At 33.3% G+C, this 14,163-nt stretch overlaps 1 protein-coding gene across 1 annotated transcript; it reads right to left on the bottom strand.

Moving 5' to 3' along the window:
* Nucleotides 1-313: 313 nt before the first annotated feature.
* Nucleotides 314-712, bottom strand: LOC107451122 (uncharacterized). Its single transcript, XM_016067117.1, has one exon. The coding sequence runs from the start codon at nucleotides 710-712 to the stop codon at nucleotides 314-316; it is 399 nt and encodes a 132-aa protein (XP_015922603.1).
* Nucleotides 713-14,163: the final 13,451 nt, after the last annotated feature.

The following is a 14,163-nucleotide window of genomic DNA, read 5'->3' as shown; positions in this document are numbered from 1 at the left end:
GGTGGCATTTGTTTGCCTTGTCTCCAAAATTGTGATGGTAAAAGCAAATAACCGGAGGAGGGCTTTTATAACGTTTCCTTGATGAGCTACGGCGTGCAAATCGACCACGTGACGGAGAGCGATGGCGCCGAAAAGTATTGGCTTGAATGGATACTAATTGAGAGACCTGTTTGGACAATTCGTTAATTTGAGCCTGTAACGCCACAATACCTTGATCAGAAGTCTGAACTGCATGTCTTTGCGTTGGCATGACCAGCTCGTGTATTTTATCAGCGATTTCGGACAGCTTTGTAAGAGGCTCACTACTGGCAGCTCAAATATCTTGCATGTTTGATCGGAGTCTATTCATCCATAATGTTTTAAGAATATTGTCCGTTAGGTTACCGGCGGATAAGTCTGACATTTTAGACAACAATTGAGAAGGCCTCATATCACCCAACTGTAAATCTTGCAATAGTTGCTTGATTTTGACTGTCACGGATTTGTATTTTTCCGTCGCCGGTGGACTCAAGATAATTTCACGAACTGATTGAAGTACTTTTGATTCTAAAGCGGCGATCACTGTAAAAAATTGAGTTTCGTCAGCAGTAATGTGACTCAATTTAAACTGCCCATCCAGTTGAATGAACCATAACGATGGGTCTTGGAGACAAAATGGCGGAGGCTTAACTGCAACTCGCGCCAATTTTGAAGAAGCATTGTTGTCAACCATTTTAGATCAGTCAAATATAAGCAGTAACACAGAAAAATAATCAATATACGTATATACCGACACAGCTTCTTGGCACTTTAAATCAGAGGAATTGGCGACTCAAATTCAACACACCATACATAGATCCGATAAAATTCTGACAGAAATAGGTTGACTTACCAGAATGTGGCAAAAGACTTTAAATCAAAGGTAAAATGTCTTACTTGCATTTCATCGCACTTGACAACTTATTGTTGCTCAGGCTTTTAGCATGTAAACTCCATATTTGTACAACATTGCAGGTTGTGATTCGTAATAAATCCGAGGTCACCAGTTTGTGGAGGAAAACTTTTTGTGAGAAATAAGTGGACTCGCTTCTCACTATAAAATATAATATATTAAACACTCTTGAATAATAACAATAACGTACATATTAAAAACAGTAGAATTATCAAGCAGCAGAAAGAAAACATTAGTTTTCCTTTTTTGTGTTCCTCGTTGCTATGGGATACCAGACTGGCAGCGTTGAGTTGTAGTAGCCAGGTCACCACAAACGATAACCCATAGTGGAATATCCTATAAAAGTCATCCTATTGGATTTGGGATCTAGCTTCTTTCTTAAGTTGTTAGGAATTCTCATGTATGCCAACCAAAGACTTTGATAATATTCAAATCAGGTTGCTTACCATATTTCAGCTCAAAAGGTAGATCTCCAACAGTCTGGTTTGGAATCCGATTCTTTAGGTAGGCAGCTGTTTGTACAGCATAACCTCAATAGGATTTAGAGAGCTTCGCTTCATATATTAGAGCTCGAGCCTTCTCTAAAAGATACCTGTTTGCTCTCTTAGCAACACCGTTCAAAGAAGGTGAATATGGCGGAGCAGGATCTATCATGACACCTCTTTTCTTGCAGTAACGTGCTAATTCACCAAATACAAATTCCTTGGCATAATCTCAACGGATTTTGTAAATATCAAAATTCGGTTTTATGAACAATTAAAATACTTCAACAATATCACTTTTGTGCCTTAGGAGGTGAGCTTCACAAAATCTTGAACAATCGTCAATAATAGTAACAAAATACTTCTCGCCCTCCCTAGTGGATGGATCAATGGGACCACAAATATCAGTGTGAACCATTCTCATAGGCATATGCTCTCTGCTTCTAGGGCACTTGCTCACTGGAGTGTTGGAATGTTTTGCTATAACACACATTTCACAAAAACTTGACAGTGATTCAGAAACTGGCAAACCGATTTGTTTCAAGATTTTGTTAGAGGAATGCCCCAGGCGTCTGTGCCATAATTCCGCACTGTGATTTGCAGCATACGTTGAAGCTTTAATAGGTTCAAATTGACTCACATATTGTCCTTTCTCATTAAGTCTAGAAAATTCAAACTTTTCACTGCTTTTCTCAATAACAGCTACATCATTCTTGAAAATCACACTGTAGCCAGCCTCTTGAATATTTTTAACAGAAATCATTTGTTCATTCAATTCAGGCACATATAATACATCTGTCAGAATTATTTTTCTACCATGTAAAGTTCCAGGTACAGTACCAATGCCTTCTACTCTTAATACTTCATTTTTAGAAGCACATGCAACAGTTCCAGAAAAAGGTTTAATTTCTTCAAACCACTCACCTATATTACGCATATGGGTAGATGCTCCAGAGTCCAGAATGAAATTATCAGCAGGCTCACCAACCATGAATGTTACTGCAGCTAATTCTTTGTAATCTGATTTAGGTTTAAATCTGAAATCCTTCTTGTAATGCCCTGGTCGCCCACAGCCAAAGCAAACTAATTTCCTTTTGCAGAACCTGGCAACATGACCTTTGTTTTTACATTTGTGACAAATAATATCACGCTTATCAGCGCTAAAAGCGATGTTGTCACTTGAAGCAGAAACACGAATATTGTCAGGAGTTTTGTCACATTTCAATTGTTCAGCATTCAAAAGTCTCTGTATAACAAAGTCCAACGTCAGGGTTTCATTTGGCTTATTTTCAATCGTTGATTTAATGATATCGTAATCCGCAGGTAATAACTTCAATAAGTAAATAACAACATCCATATCTTTAACTTCTGCATCCGAGAGTCGTAATTCGTTCACGATGGCTAACAGTTCATTAATATGTTCCTGCATACTTTCAATCTCGGCGTTTCTTCAAAGTGGCAAGTTTCTTTCGAACTAGAATTTGACTAACAGCACTTATTTTCAAATATTTCTGCTTTAAACTAGTCCATATCTGACAAGCAGATGATTCTGTCGCCATAGTTGCTAATGTAGTATCATCCATCAGGGTTAGCAGTAGAGCGAAAGCCTTTTTTTTGCATCTTTGATTTCAGCATCTTTCGTTACATCAGCTTCAGTTTCTAAATATTTATCAAGCTCCTTCGCTGCAAAAATAGCTTCAGCACGACGCTTGAATAAAGCAAAGTTCTTACCGTTAAGCGGTTCAACACAGTACTCAGTGTTATCGTCACGTACTGCCATTTCAAATTTCGCTTCCACGTGATTCAGACCAAAAATAAAATACAAGCAATATAAATGCTTCACTCACTTCTAGCGTGTTCAATATCAGAACCACGCTCTGCTGTTAAGATAAATAAACAACATAAGAGACCAGTAATCAATGAAGTAAGTTCAATTAATATAGAAAAGACTGAAACACGCACATGACAAATGCACTTAACACATTTATGTTTACTACTACCGCTTAAGCCAGCGTTGCAAACTATACAACAGAAAATACGTGGTTGCCATATAAAAAGTAATACAAAAACAAACTAGGGAGTGTGATTATTCTCAACATGGTGAGAAACTAAGTGGCGACATTCAAAGTGCGGAAGATTTTAAAATTGATTTTGTTGATTGAGTTAGTTTGTATTGTTGTACATAGATGGCATCGCAAATGCTGACATAGATGGCAGCAGTGTTGTCCTTAATATAACCTCTTATCTACAATAAAATATATAGTCCAGTTTCAGCCTTTACCCAGGTATGTTTCTTTATTTCTTGTGACCTCCATGCTTAAATTATTGGGTTAAGTCTTTAGGTTATGGGCCCAGAATGGTCCAAGAAATTTATAGCTAATATTTATTAAGTTTAATTTATTTATTTTTAAATTCTTTGTTAAATTTTAGAATTGAAGATAGATAAATTATGGTAGCATGTGTTAACACATGGTTAGGCTTAAATGCTTAACACTTAAATAAATGTTGTTGTTTTTCTTTTTTTAAACTTTGTAACTAATTTAATTTAACTAAGTTTTAATAGAAAATTTATTATTTTATAGTTATATTTTTTGATAGTTTAATTTAAAGTTAGCAAAGAAAAATAATCATGTCAGGGGGAGAAGGTTCTTTTAGCCATAAGAAATTAACTGGGAGGGCAAATTATGCTGATTGGAAGTTTGCCATGGGAATGCACTTAATTAAAAGAAGTTTATAGGACTATGTTGAAGGGAAAAAGGAAGATGTAGCTTTAGATGCCAAAGCTTTGTCATACATAGTTGAAGGGGTTAGTGAAACAATTTTTAATGATTTGAAGGACTTATCTAGTGGCAAAGGAGCCTGGGAAGTATTATCAAAAACTTATGATGATAAAGGAATAACTAGAAGAGTGTCTGTAATTAAAGAATTGGTTAACACTAAGTATTCAGATTGTAAAGACATGTGTGACTACCTTCATAAAATAATTTCAGCATATCAGCAATTAAAATCAATAGGAGTTAAAGCAGATGAGGAATTAATAGCTGGAATAATTTTAGCAAACTTACCTGATAGATTTGAACCCCTTATTATGGCTTTGAAAAATGGTGGGGAAGAGATAACTGTTGATAACGTTAAAACTAGATTAATGGCTGACGATGATGGGAATTTAGATCAAGCTTTCCTTAATGAGAAGTTTAAAGGCAGGAATAAGTTTAAGGAGAAATGCTTCAAATGTAATTTGTTTGGGCATAAAAGTATAGATTGTCAAAGAGCCCCACGAGAGAAAAGTATGTATGATAAATTTAACAAAAAGGGTAATGTAAAACTTCTAGTAAGACCCCTATGAAGGAAGAAGCTTGTGTAGCAGGTATCTATGTCGCAAATTCTAATCCAAATCCTAATGTTTAGTACATGGATTCTTGTGCTTCGTTCCGTATTACCCCATATAAAGAATTGATAACAGATTACCAAGCTGCAAGTATTAGTCAAATTAAAACAGACAGTTATAGAAGTTGAGGGGGAAGGGAGTGTTAGTTTTCTTTTATCTAGAAATTGGCAGAAAGCAAAAGTAACTTTTAATAATGTATTGCATGTTCCAAAACTAACTGCTAACTTGCTATCTATTAAGTATTTAAACAAAACTTTTGGGATGGTTACTACCTTTACAGGGGAAAGATGCTTTGTTCATAAGGGTAATAATTTAGTAGCTAGGGGAACAAGTGTAAGCGATAGATTATATTCTTTAGCTATTCATAATGATATGGCTTTAGTTACTGCTCAAAACTCATCAAATGAAATATTGCATAAGAAAATAGGTCATTTATGTGAAGGAGGGATGGTTAGATTGCAAGATATGGTTGAGGGTTTCCCTTTTAATGCGAAAATTAATGATTGTATACCATGCATTAAAGGTAAAATGCATAAACAACCATTTCCTAAGGGTAAGGCTAAACGAGCAAAAGAATTGTTAGACTTAGTGCATAGTGACCTCTATGGACCCATGAGTGTTTCATCAATAGGGGGTTCTTAGTACTTTATAAGTTTCATAGATGATTTGTCACGAATGACTTTTGTTTATTTTGTAAAGAATAAATTTGAAGTTCTTGGAAAATTCAAAAACTTTCAGGCATATGTAGAAATACAAACTGGCAAACCTATTAAGCTTTTACGTTCTGATAATGGGACGGAGTACGTTAATAATAAAATGGATAGTTTTTTAGCTTCCAAAGGGATTCAGCATCAAAAGTCTATCCCTTTATACACCGGAGCAAATGGGGGTTGCAGAACGCAACAACAGAAGACTCGTTGAGCGAGCTCGGTCTATGTTGGTGGATGCCCACCTTGGCCAGGAATATTGGGCTGAAGCAGTTGAAACAGCAGCTCATTGTAAAAATTTATCTCCAACCATTGCAGTTCCAGACATGACACCTTTTGAGAAGTGGAGTGGTGAAGAGCCAAACTTGAGATACTTAAGAGTGTCGGACTTTTGTTCATATTCCCAAACAGAAGCGTTTAAAATGGGATGTGAAAGCTAGAGAGTTAATGTTTGTTGGGTATTGTAAGGATAGGAAGGGCTATCGTCTAATTGATCCAACTAATTGTAGTATTGTTGTAGTCAGAGATGTACATTTTTTGGAACATGATATGTATCATGACAATAATAATGATAAAAGCTCACCAGAGTTCAGCGATGACTTTTTATTCAGTGGGAGCATTGTTGATTTTGACAACGCATCAGATAAACTCCAAAATGATGATAATGTTAGCAGGGGGTAAAAATGAATTAAATTTTCAAAATGATATTAACGCAGTTGATGATAACATTAATGGCTTAAATAGAGACGATTTTGTAAATAATGATGAGAGTAATAATATAACTGTAGATAATGACAATGCCGAAACTGACACCTATAGGAAGAACAGTTAAAGTTCCTGTTCGTTATCAAAATTTTGTTACCAATGGTATGCCAGATTTGCAAGTGCCGAATTTTGATCCTATTTGCTTTGTCGATGCTTTAGTGGCAATAAATGAACTTCTTTCTGAATCTAATACTATTGATGAGGCACTCAATGGTAGTAATGCTAGGCATTGGAGAGAATCCTTAAGTGAAACAATAGCGGGTCACATTAAAAACAAAATTTGCGACATAGTAGATAAGCCTAAAAAAACATTGTTGATTGGAAATGGGTATTCAAAATAAAACATAATGTTAATGGAGATATTGAAAGGTACAAAACTCGTTTAGTAGCTAAAGATTTCTCCTAGATCGAAGGAATAGATTATACAGAAACGCTTTCCCCAGTAGTTCGTTATGTAACATTAAGAGTTTTGTTGGCTTATGCAGCTATTTATGATTGGGAAATCGATCAAATGGATGCTGTTATAGCTTTTGTTCAAGGGACACTAAATGAAGAAATATACAGGAAAATTCCAGATGGGTTTAGTGAATATTACGAGCAAAATCTAAACGGGAAAGTTCTTAAACTTAATAAAGCTCTAGATCGCTTAAAGCAAAGTGGCAGGCTTTGGCATCTGACATTAGAAGAAGGCTTAGTTGAAATGGGATTTAGGCAAAGTTCTTTTAATAGTTGTGCGTATATTAAACTACATGAGAGTAAAGAACTTGTAATTGTAGCTACGTCGATGATTTAGTAATTTTTATCAACTCAGTAAGACTTAAAAATTTAGTGATGAAGCAACTAAGCAAAAGATTTGAAATGAAAGATTTAAATTATTGTTTAGGGATTAAAATAGAACGTGATAGATCAGAAGGGTCCACTAACCTAAATCAAACCCAATCTGACAATGAAGGAGATTCCAATAAGGCGCAATCAGATGCTGAATATTCTAATGAAGAACAATCAGATGAAGAAGCAAAGGCTTCAGGCTCTGACAGAGAACACGATGGTGGTGGTTAGGATGGTTATTAACGTGCGCATAAAACATGACAAAACAACAACATAATAAGACTTAGTTTCAGCATTTTTTAGAATAACTTTGAAAATTTGTGCTCAAATTTTTAGAATAATATGAAAAAAAAGAAAAAAAGAATGTGATTAAAAGAATGTTTGCAAAGCAAAATTTTAACAATTTAAAATTAGTAAACTTTAATGACAAAATAGTAAAGTATTTTTAGGCAGTTAGAAAGAAATAAAATAAGTCAAAATCTAATCTAAGTTAAAATCTCTTCTTTCATAAGTATGTAAGTTCGCAAAATAAAATTCATAGTTAAGTTCGCAAAATAAAATTCATAGTTAAGTTCGCAAAATAAAATTTAGCTGATGAATATTTTCAAAATATCGAATTTACAGTACTTATAATGAAACAGCAGAACATTATTATTATTAGAGATATTTTAAAACTTATTAAAAATATGCGAGTATTCAATTAAAAAGAAATTTATAAGCAATTTTAGATAGTATATTTTATTTATTCCTATTTTTATTAACTCCATCTTAAACTTAAATTTTTAAAAAAAATAGAAGTAAAATAACAAGAAAAGCAACACAATGTTTGATTTAGTATTAGCAAAAGAAAACATAAAATTAATATTTTTTTCCCTTCCAAACAAACTTTTACTATCAGTACGATTAAACTGCTAACATACTATGAACTCTTAAATAAACTCACAACTCTTCTGTTATAGTGATTTATGATGACAGCTATAACCCACCCCTCAATTAGCACTCAGTCGGCGGTCGTAGGGGAAGGAAAAAGAATACCAGCCAAAAATTCGGCCGCTAGAGCGGCAGAGAGGCAACCCGAGTTATTTCGGGCTTGCCGCTTTACGAGTAGAAATCATGCCCGAGTTATTTCGGGTCAGCCGCCAGGAGGGTTAATTTATTATTTCATGGCAATCATGAATTAGAAAGTGATTTTGATTATGAAAAAGATGTTGCAGGGTGTTACAGAAGTTATTGTCTAACAAACATAAGTGCTCGTTAATACGCCTTGTAATATATCATAACTACTTAATTTACTACTTCAAGGTAATCGTGACTAAGAAAGTAATTTATAATTATCTAAAAAATGTCTCATTGTGAAAGAAGGGCGAATTTATTATCTAATTAACGCAAGTGCTCGTTACTACTCGTTCTGATATACCGCTTAGTTTATAATTTCATGGTAATCATGATTAGGGGAATGATGTATAGGGAATGAATGATTCGTTATTGAGGTAATGATGTATACGAGAAAGAAAAAAGTAGGTGTTATGTATTGTTCTAAAAACCTTGGGAAAAGAATCGTGCTGAAGTTATGTAACGATCTCTTGTAGATAGAGTCGGCAGACGCAAGGTATTAATGAAAGCCGTGAGGATAGTCTTATGTACTTTATAATAATAAGTACTATGTTATCTCCGCTTTGCTGCGTGATATGGAGATTCTCATGAAAACTCACGAATTCATGGAATTTTTTTGTCTCGGAGAACTGCGTATTTCGCTCTTGCATTTACGAACATGAAATCAGAACCTTTCTGTATAATATGAAACAACTACTTCCACTTACTAGGAATAACATTTACCTTTTAGTTTAATTAATAAGCTGAGTTTTAAATATGTTTACTAAATTCATAAACTTAGATAAAACAACAAAATAAATTACTTCAAAAGGAACTAGACAATTGCAACCTGCCGAGTAGCGACTTATAACAACACACTTCATTTAATGTTTACGTGTTGCTAGAAATCAGGTTCGCAGAAAGTGCTGTTTACTAGTTACATTTAGTAGGAATAACACGACCTGTGACGTAGGCTATAGTGTACCCTATAATGGCGTAATAACTTAAATTATTTGAACGACTTTCATCTAAGTATTTGCAAAAAAGAAAAGAAACTTGTCTTTTGTGGTTTTTATTGCTTTGGTTTCTCATCTTTATTTTTCCGTAGGCAACTATGCGCTTGATATTTCAAATCACTGTTGTTTTTTCTCATTCACGTCTTGCAAATCTTGAAAGTGGGAGCCTATTTGTGAAGCACTTGAAACATGTCGACTGTAATTTACTTTTTATGATTTTTTGAAGCGAAGGAAGCGTTTAATCAGTTATTATAATTTTACTGTTTCTGGTTCGTTTTGATTCAGGTACACTGCCCTGTTTATGAATTAAATTTTTTTTCGGAGCAAAGTGGAAGAAATATTTTGTGCTTTTGGAACTTTTTAAGTATATNAAAACTGAGGAAAGTCATTATAGAAAATAACAAATGTCTTAGAATATCTCGCAAAAAGAAATGATCCAATATTAGTTAGAGCTAGTAAGGCCAAACGCTCCGTTCTTGAAGTAAAAGTGCGAGCTTTGCGCCAAAGTGACGTCACTAGAGTGACGCCGGAGGATCGGCGCGGCGAGAGATACTTCAAAGGAGTGAACCAGCCCTTCTATTCTCTTTAGCCCTGGTAATAACTTAAATTATTAGAACGACTTTCATCTAAGTATTTGCAAAAAAAAAAAGAAAGAAAAGAAGCTTGTCTTTTGTGGTTTTTATTGCTTTGGTTTCTCATCTTTATTTTTCCGTAGGCAACTATGCGCTTGATATTTCAAATCACTGTTGTTTTTTCTCATTCATGTCTTGCAAATCTTGAAAGTGGGAGCCTATTTGTGAAGCACTTGAAATATGTCGACTGTAATTTACTTTTTATGTATTTTTGAAGCGAAGGAAGCTTTTAATCAGTTATTATAATTTTACTGTTTCTGGTTTGCAATACCTTTTGATTCAGGTACACTGCCCTGTTTATGAATTAAATTTTTTTTTCGGAGCAAAGTGGAGTTGAAAAGAAATATTTTGTGCTTTTGGAACTTTTTAAGTATATTATTATTGTATCTAGCGGAATACTTGTTTTTCGTACGAGTTGAAAAAAACGAACTAAATAATCAACAAAGTGGTAATATTCAACTGTACGAAATCATGAACAAAACTGAAAGATATATATACTCACGTTAAAACAAATCTAGTTTTCCTCATTTATTATAATTTGTCCCTCTTTCTGACTGCTTTAGATTGTTAGATTAAGGAAGTTTATACTATCAAAATAAAGATTGATGATATTCAATATCATCTTGCATAAAGTTATTGCTGCAGTCCAACTCCTGGTGGCCAAGCATTACCAACGATTTTCTCCTATCCCATTAAGTGGGCCCTAAAATATCTATTTTCACAGTACCTATATTAAATAGTGTCGTGGCGCTTTTGGATAGTATCATCTAGTTTTCGTAATTAGATTAAATAAAAGAAATTTACTCGTCTTAAATTAAAACAGATAATATTTTATTTACAATTAAACCATTTTAGCATTAGCATTTACAGTTAAACCAACTTAACATTAGTGCTTAAAACTATTTTTGAATAAGTGGAAAGAGAGACTTATACCAAGTTTATTCATGGTTTCGGTATCTGCCTAGAGTAGACACTCACTTTGATTGCTCTCCTAACCCTTTCCTTCGGCTGCGTTTATATCTATTTTTTTTTGAGTGATAAAAAGCTACAAATTTGTGGGAAGTCCATAAGTTAATGGCGCTTTCGAGTGAGTCCCATGATGGGGGTGACATTGTAAGATTTTAACCTAATTGTTTATTTGAATTACTCTATCCGTATTTAAGTTACTATTTGCCGATGGAGATTTCCCACGGTAGTTTTATTTAATTGAAGACCTTGAGATGTTATAGAAATCTAATTTTAGCCCTTTCTCGTGATTTTGAGTGACGATAAGCATCACAATAGCACAGATTGAAACAGCACCAATAAAGATAATATAAGTAATATTGCTGTCACAGTGATATGCGACATTATTTTGTTTAACATGGTTTTTCTATAATTTACTTTTACCTTTAAATTTAATCTAATTACTTTTTAATTTGCTTTCCTTTTAATGTTTTTTTTTAATATCAAATAAAGCAATCATTTCGTCCACCCAAAAAGTTCCCGATGTGATTTATTTGTTCGAGAATTTTTTGATTCTCACTTCAAATTGCAGATCCTCAACATTATTGGGTGAGTAACATAGTTCTTTTTATTCCTTCCTTTTTATTCCAGATCAAAATGTAATTCTTGATGTAAATTTTGTCTTTTTATGAGTTAAGGCGATGCACGAGTCATTTCTTTTTTATTTCATATTCTCCTTCTGGCTTATCATTAATTGTTGTTCTGCACTTCACTTCTCCAATTATTACTGCCTTCCTTTTATTTCACCCTTAAAATAACCGACGAGAGCCCATCACTGCATGACTCTCTATTTACAATCTCGTGTCTTTACCTTTTTTGAACAACATTCCTTTTTTTAAACCTCCCTTTAAAACATTCTAATTAAACTAAAGTAATTTTTATTCAAACTTTTTAACACATAAATAAATAATTTTTAGCACTGTAACAATTGCCAAAAGTTCGGATAATCCATAGTAATAAAATAAATAGTCAGTCTCTCTCCAGATCCATATGCCAGAAATTTGGATGAAATAAGGGACAATTTTATTCCCCGATCCTGAAAATCTTTCAAAAATTTCAATTTGATAGTTCTTGAGAGACGATTGAGAAATGGAATTTTTTTATTGGCTCGCCATCAATATAAATTAAACAGCAGACGATTCTGTTTTTTCAAATACTTAAATGATAACATCAAGCACGAACTCTCGTTAATAAAAAAAGTTTTTTTTCACATTGTTTAATATCGAATTATTTTTTATTCGTTATGTCAGATAAACTGAATAATTAGGGTGAACTTTACATTAACGGGCTACGTCACAAAATTAGTATTATTAGAGTTATATGAAACCACATGTTTATAGCTATACTTTAAAAAAATGACTCTTTAAAACTAAATAATCTAAAATCAACGGGTTTTGAAATAAAAATAAATAAGCTATGCACTAAAACGCAAATTGAGTGTAAATCCCATAATACTTATACTCGCTCTTGCCATCGCATCGAACGCTTATAAAGAAAACAAAAAAGCGGGAAAGTGTATGTAAGCTTATGGTTGCTACTTTGGCACCTTTCGGGTTTGGTGCCTTTTGGGCTAGCTTCATCTCCAAAATTGATCTGGTTGCGATAGTATGTATGTACCAAAAGTTCTCCTCGAAGGTGAAATAGATGCTCTCTTGTCTTCCAGATTTTCAAGTTTAAGAAGTGGATTGGCTGTTCAACTCCAGGAATTTGAGTAATCTAAATTATGTAGAAAAATGAGAGTCACTTAATTAATCATGCTCTCGTAGTTTTCTACGATGGGAAAAAAATACCCAAAACAGCTTTAAAATCATTTTTATCTCTTTATAATACAAGCTAAAAAAATCTTAAAATATCGCCCCTAAAAAAGTTCAAAAATTACAAGAAGCACTAATCGTAAGAGTCGTAAAAGATTAAAAAATCAAAAAGCCGCCTACGCTGTTTTTTTTCAATTCAACTTAATGTTACATTTTGTTTTGCTGCGAAAAAACTGACTTAAATTTCAGAAATTTGACATTATGAAGGTGTGTAGAAAAATACGATGAAATAAAAAAAATGTAACATTGATAATTAGTTAGAGAATTATTAACTGTTGCAGGAATAAATACCATACTCTACAGGCAGGAATGTAACTACGGAGTTTAAAATCAGTATGGTGAAAGGGACATGTTTGTTAATGAGTTTTTTTTTTTAAGATCAAAAGTTTCGAAAGTTGTTGTATTTTAAAGAGCTTATTTTTCTTGCGAATTTTTTCGAACTGTTTTTGTTTTATGTCACATTTTGCTTTGCTGCACAAAATCTATAATACTTAGAGACTTGGAAGTTATTCAGACAACGAAGGTATGAAGAAAAAACCAGTACGATGAAATAAAGAACAAAAATTAAGTTTCGACAATTAGGAATTATTAGATGTCAAACTTGTAGGAAAAGAATATTATGTTCAGTTGATGTGTAGCCTACCCAGTTAAAATGCGACATTTAACGTGCTGAAAAGAGCCGATTATATTTGTGAACTTAAAGCAATGTTTTTTTTTTTTTTTGAAATTTAAATTTGTTTGAAAGTTATTGAAAATATAACTGTTGGTATAATATATTAATTATGCATGACTAAACTACTTTAGAGAGCATACATTTACATTAAAGTGCAAATTAGAAAAATCAACACATGAGCATAAGATGTTAGATGCTTTATTGTCTAGCTACGTTCCTATCTTTGCCAGATTCAACAAGCTTAGAATTAGTTAAGAAATGCATACGATTACGATATTACAATATTTAAGAAATGCACATAATTGCGATATTGCAATATTCCCTTTCAAAAGAAATAAAACATTAAGTTATCATAAGTCAAGTTTGCTTCTTCTATTTATAGGAGGGTTTCTCCGAACAGGTTCCTTTTAAGTTGTAAATACTACTTACTTATGGAGTAGAAAAGGCATTATCTGTAGTCTTAGGTTGATCACTTAAGGCCATATCACACATAGCGAAAATTCGTTCAATTCAACCATCAACTCAACCCCATCTTCGACTTTCTGTTCAACAACCACCTGAAACAGTTGAACTATGGTTGCCATACGGTTGAAAAGAGTTGATCATTGATAAACGAGTGATTTCTTTCTTTTTAGGCGATTTAGCGCTTTATACATCATATATTTTTAAAATATATTTTTAGATTATTCTTTACCTTTAGTCATATAGTAGGGGAGAGTGGGGTCAATTGTAACAGGGTACGATTGTAACAGAGCAAAAATTTCGAGTGTCGCGTTCTAGATTTGGTTCCTAGATGGCGCACAAGGTGTATTTAATAAATCTACATGTAC

The sequence above is a fragment of the Parasteatoda tepidariorum genome, chromosome 1, assembly GCF_043381705.1.
Source record: "Parasteatoda tepidariorum isolate YZ-2023 chromosome 1, CAS_Ptep_4.0, whole genome shotgun sequence".
Classification (NCBI taxonomy): domain Eukaryota; kingdom Metazoa; phylum Arthropoda; class Arachnida; order Araneae; family Theridiidae; genus Parasteatoda; species Parasteatoda tepidariorum.
The sequence above is the reverse complement of the archived record's forward strand: the minus strand, read 5'-3'. Positions and strand labels throughout refer to the sequence as shown.

What these genes read in the sequence shown, in the direction of transcription:
- LOC107451122 (XM_016067117.1), bottom strand. Translation starts at nt 712, where the DNA reads ATGGTTGACAACAATGCTTCTTCAAAATTGGCGCGAGTTGCAGTTAAG.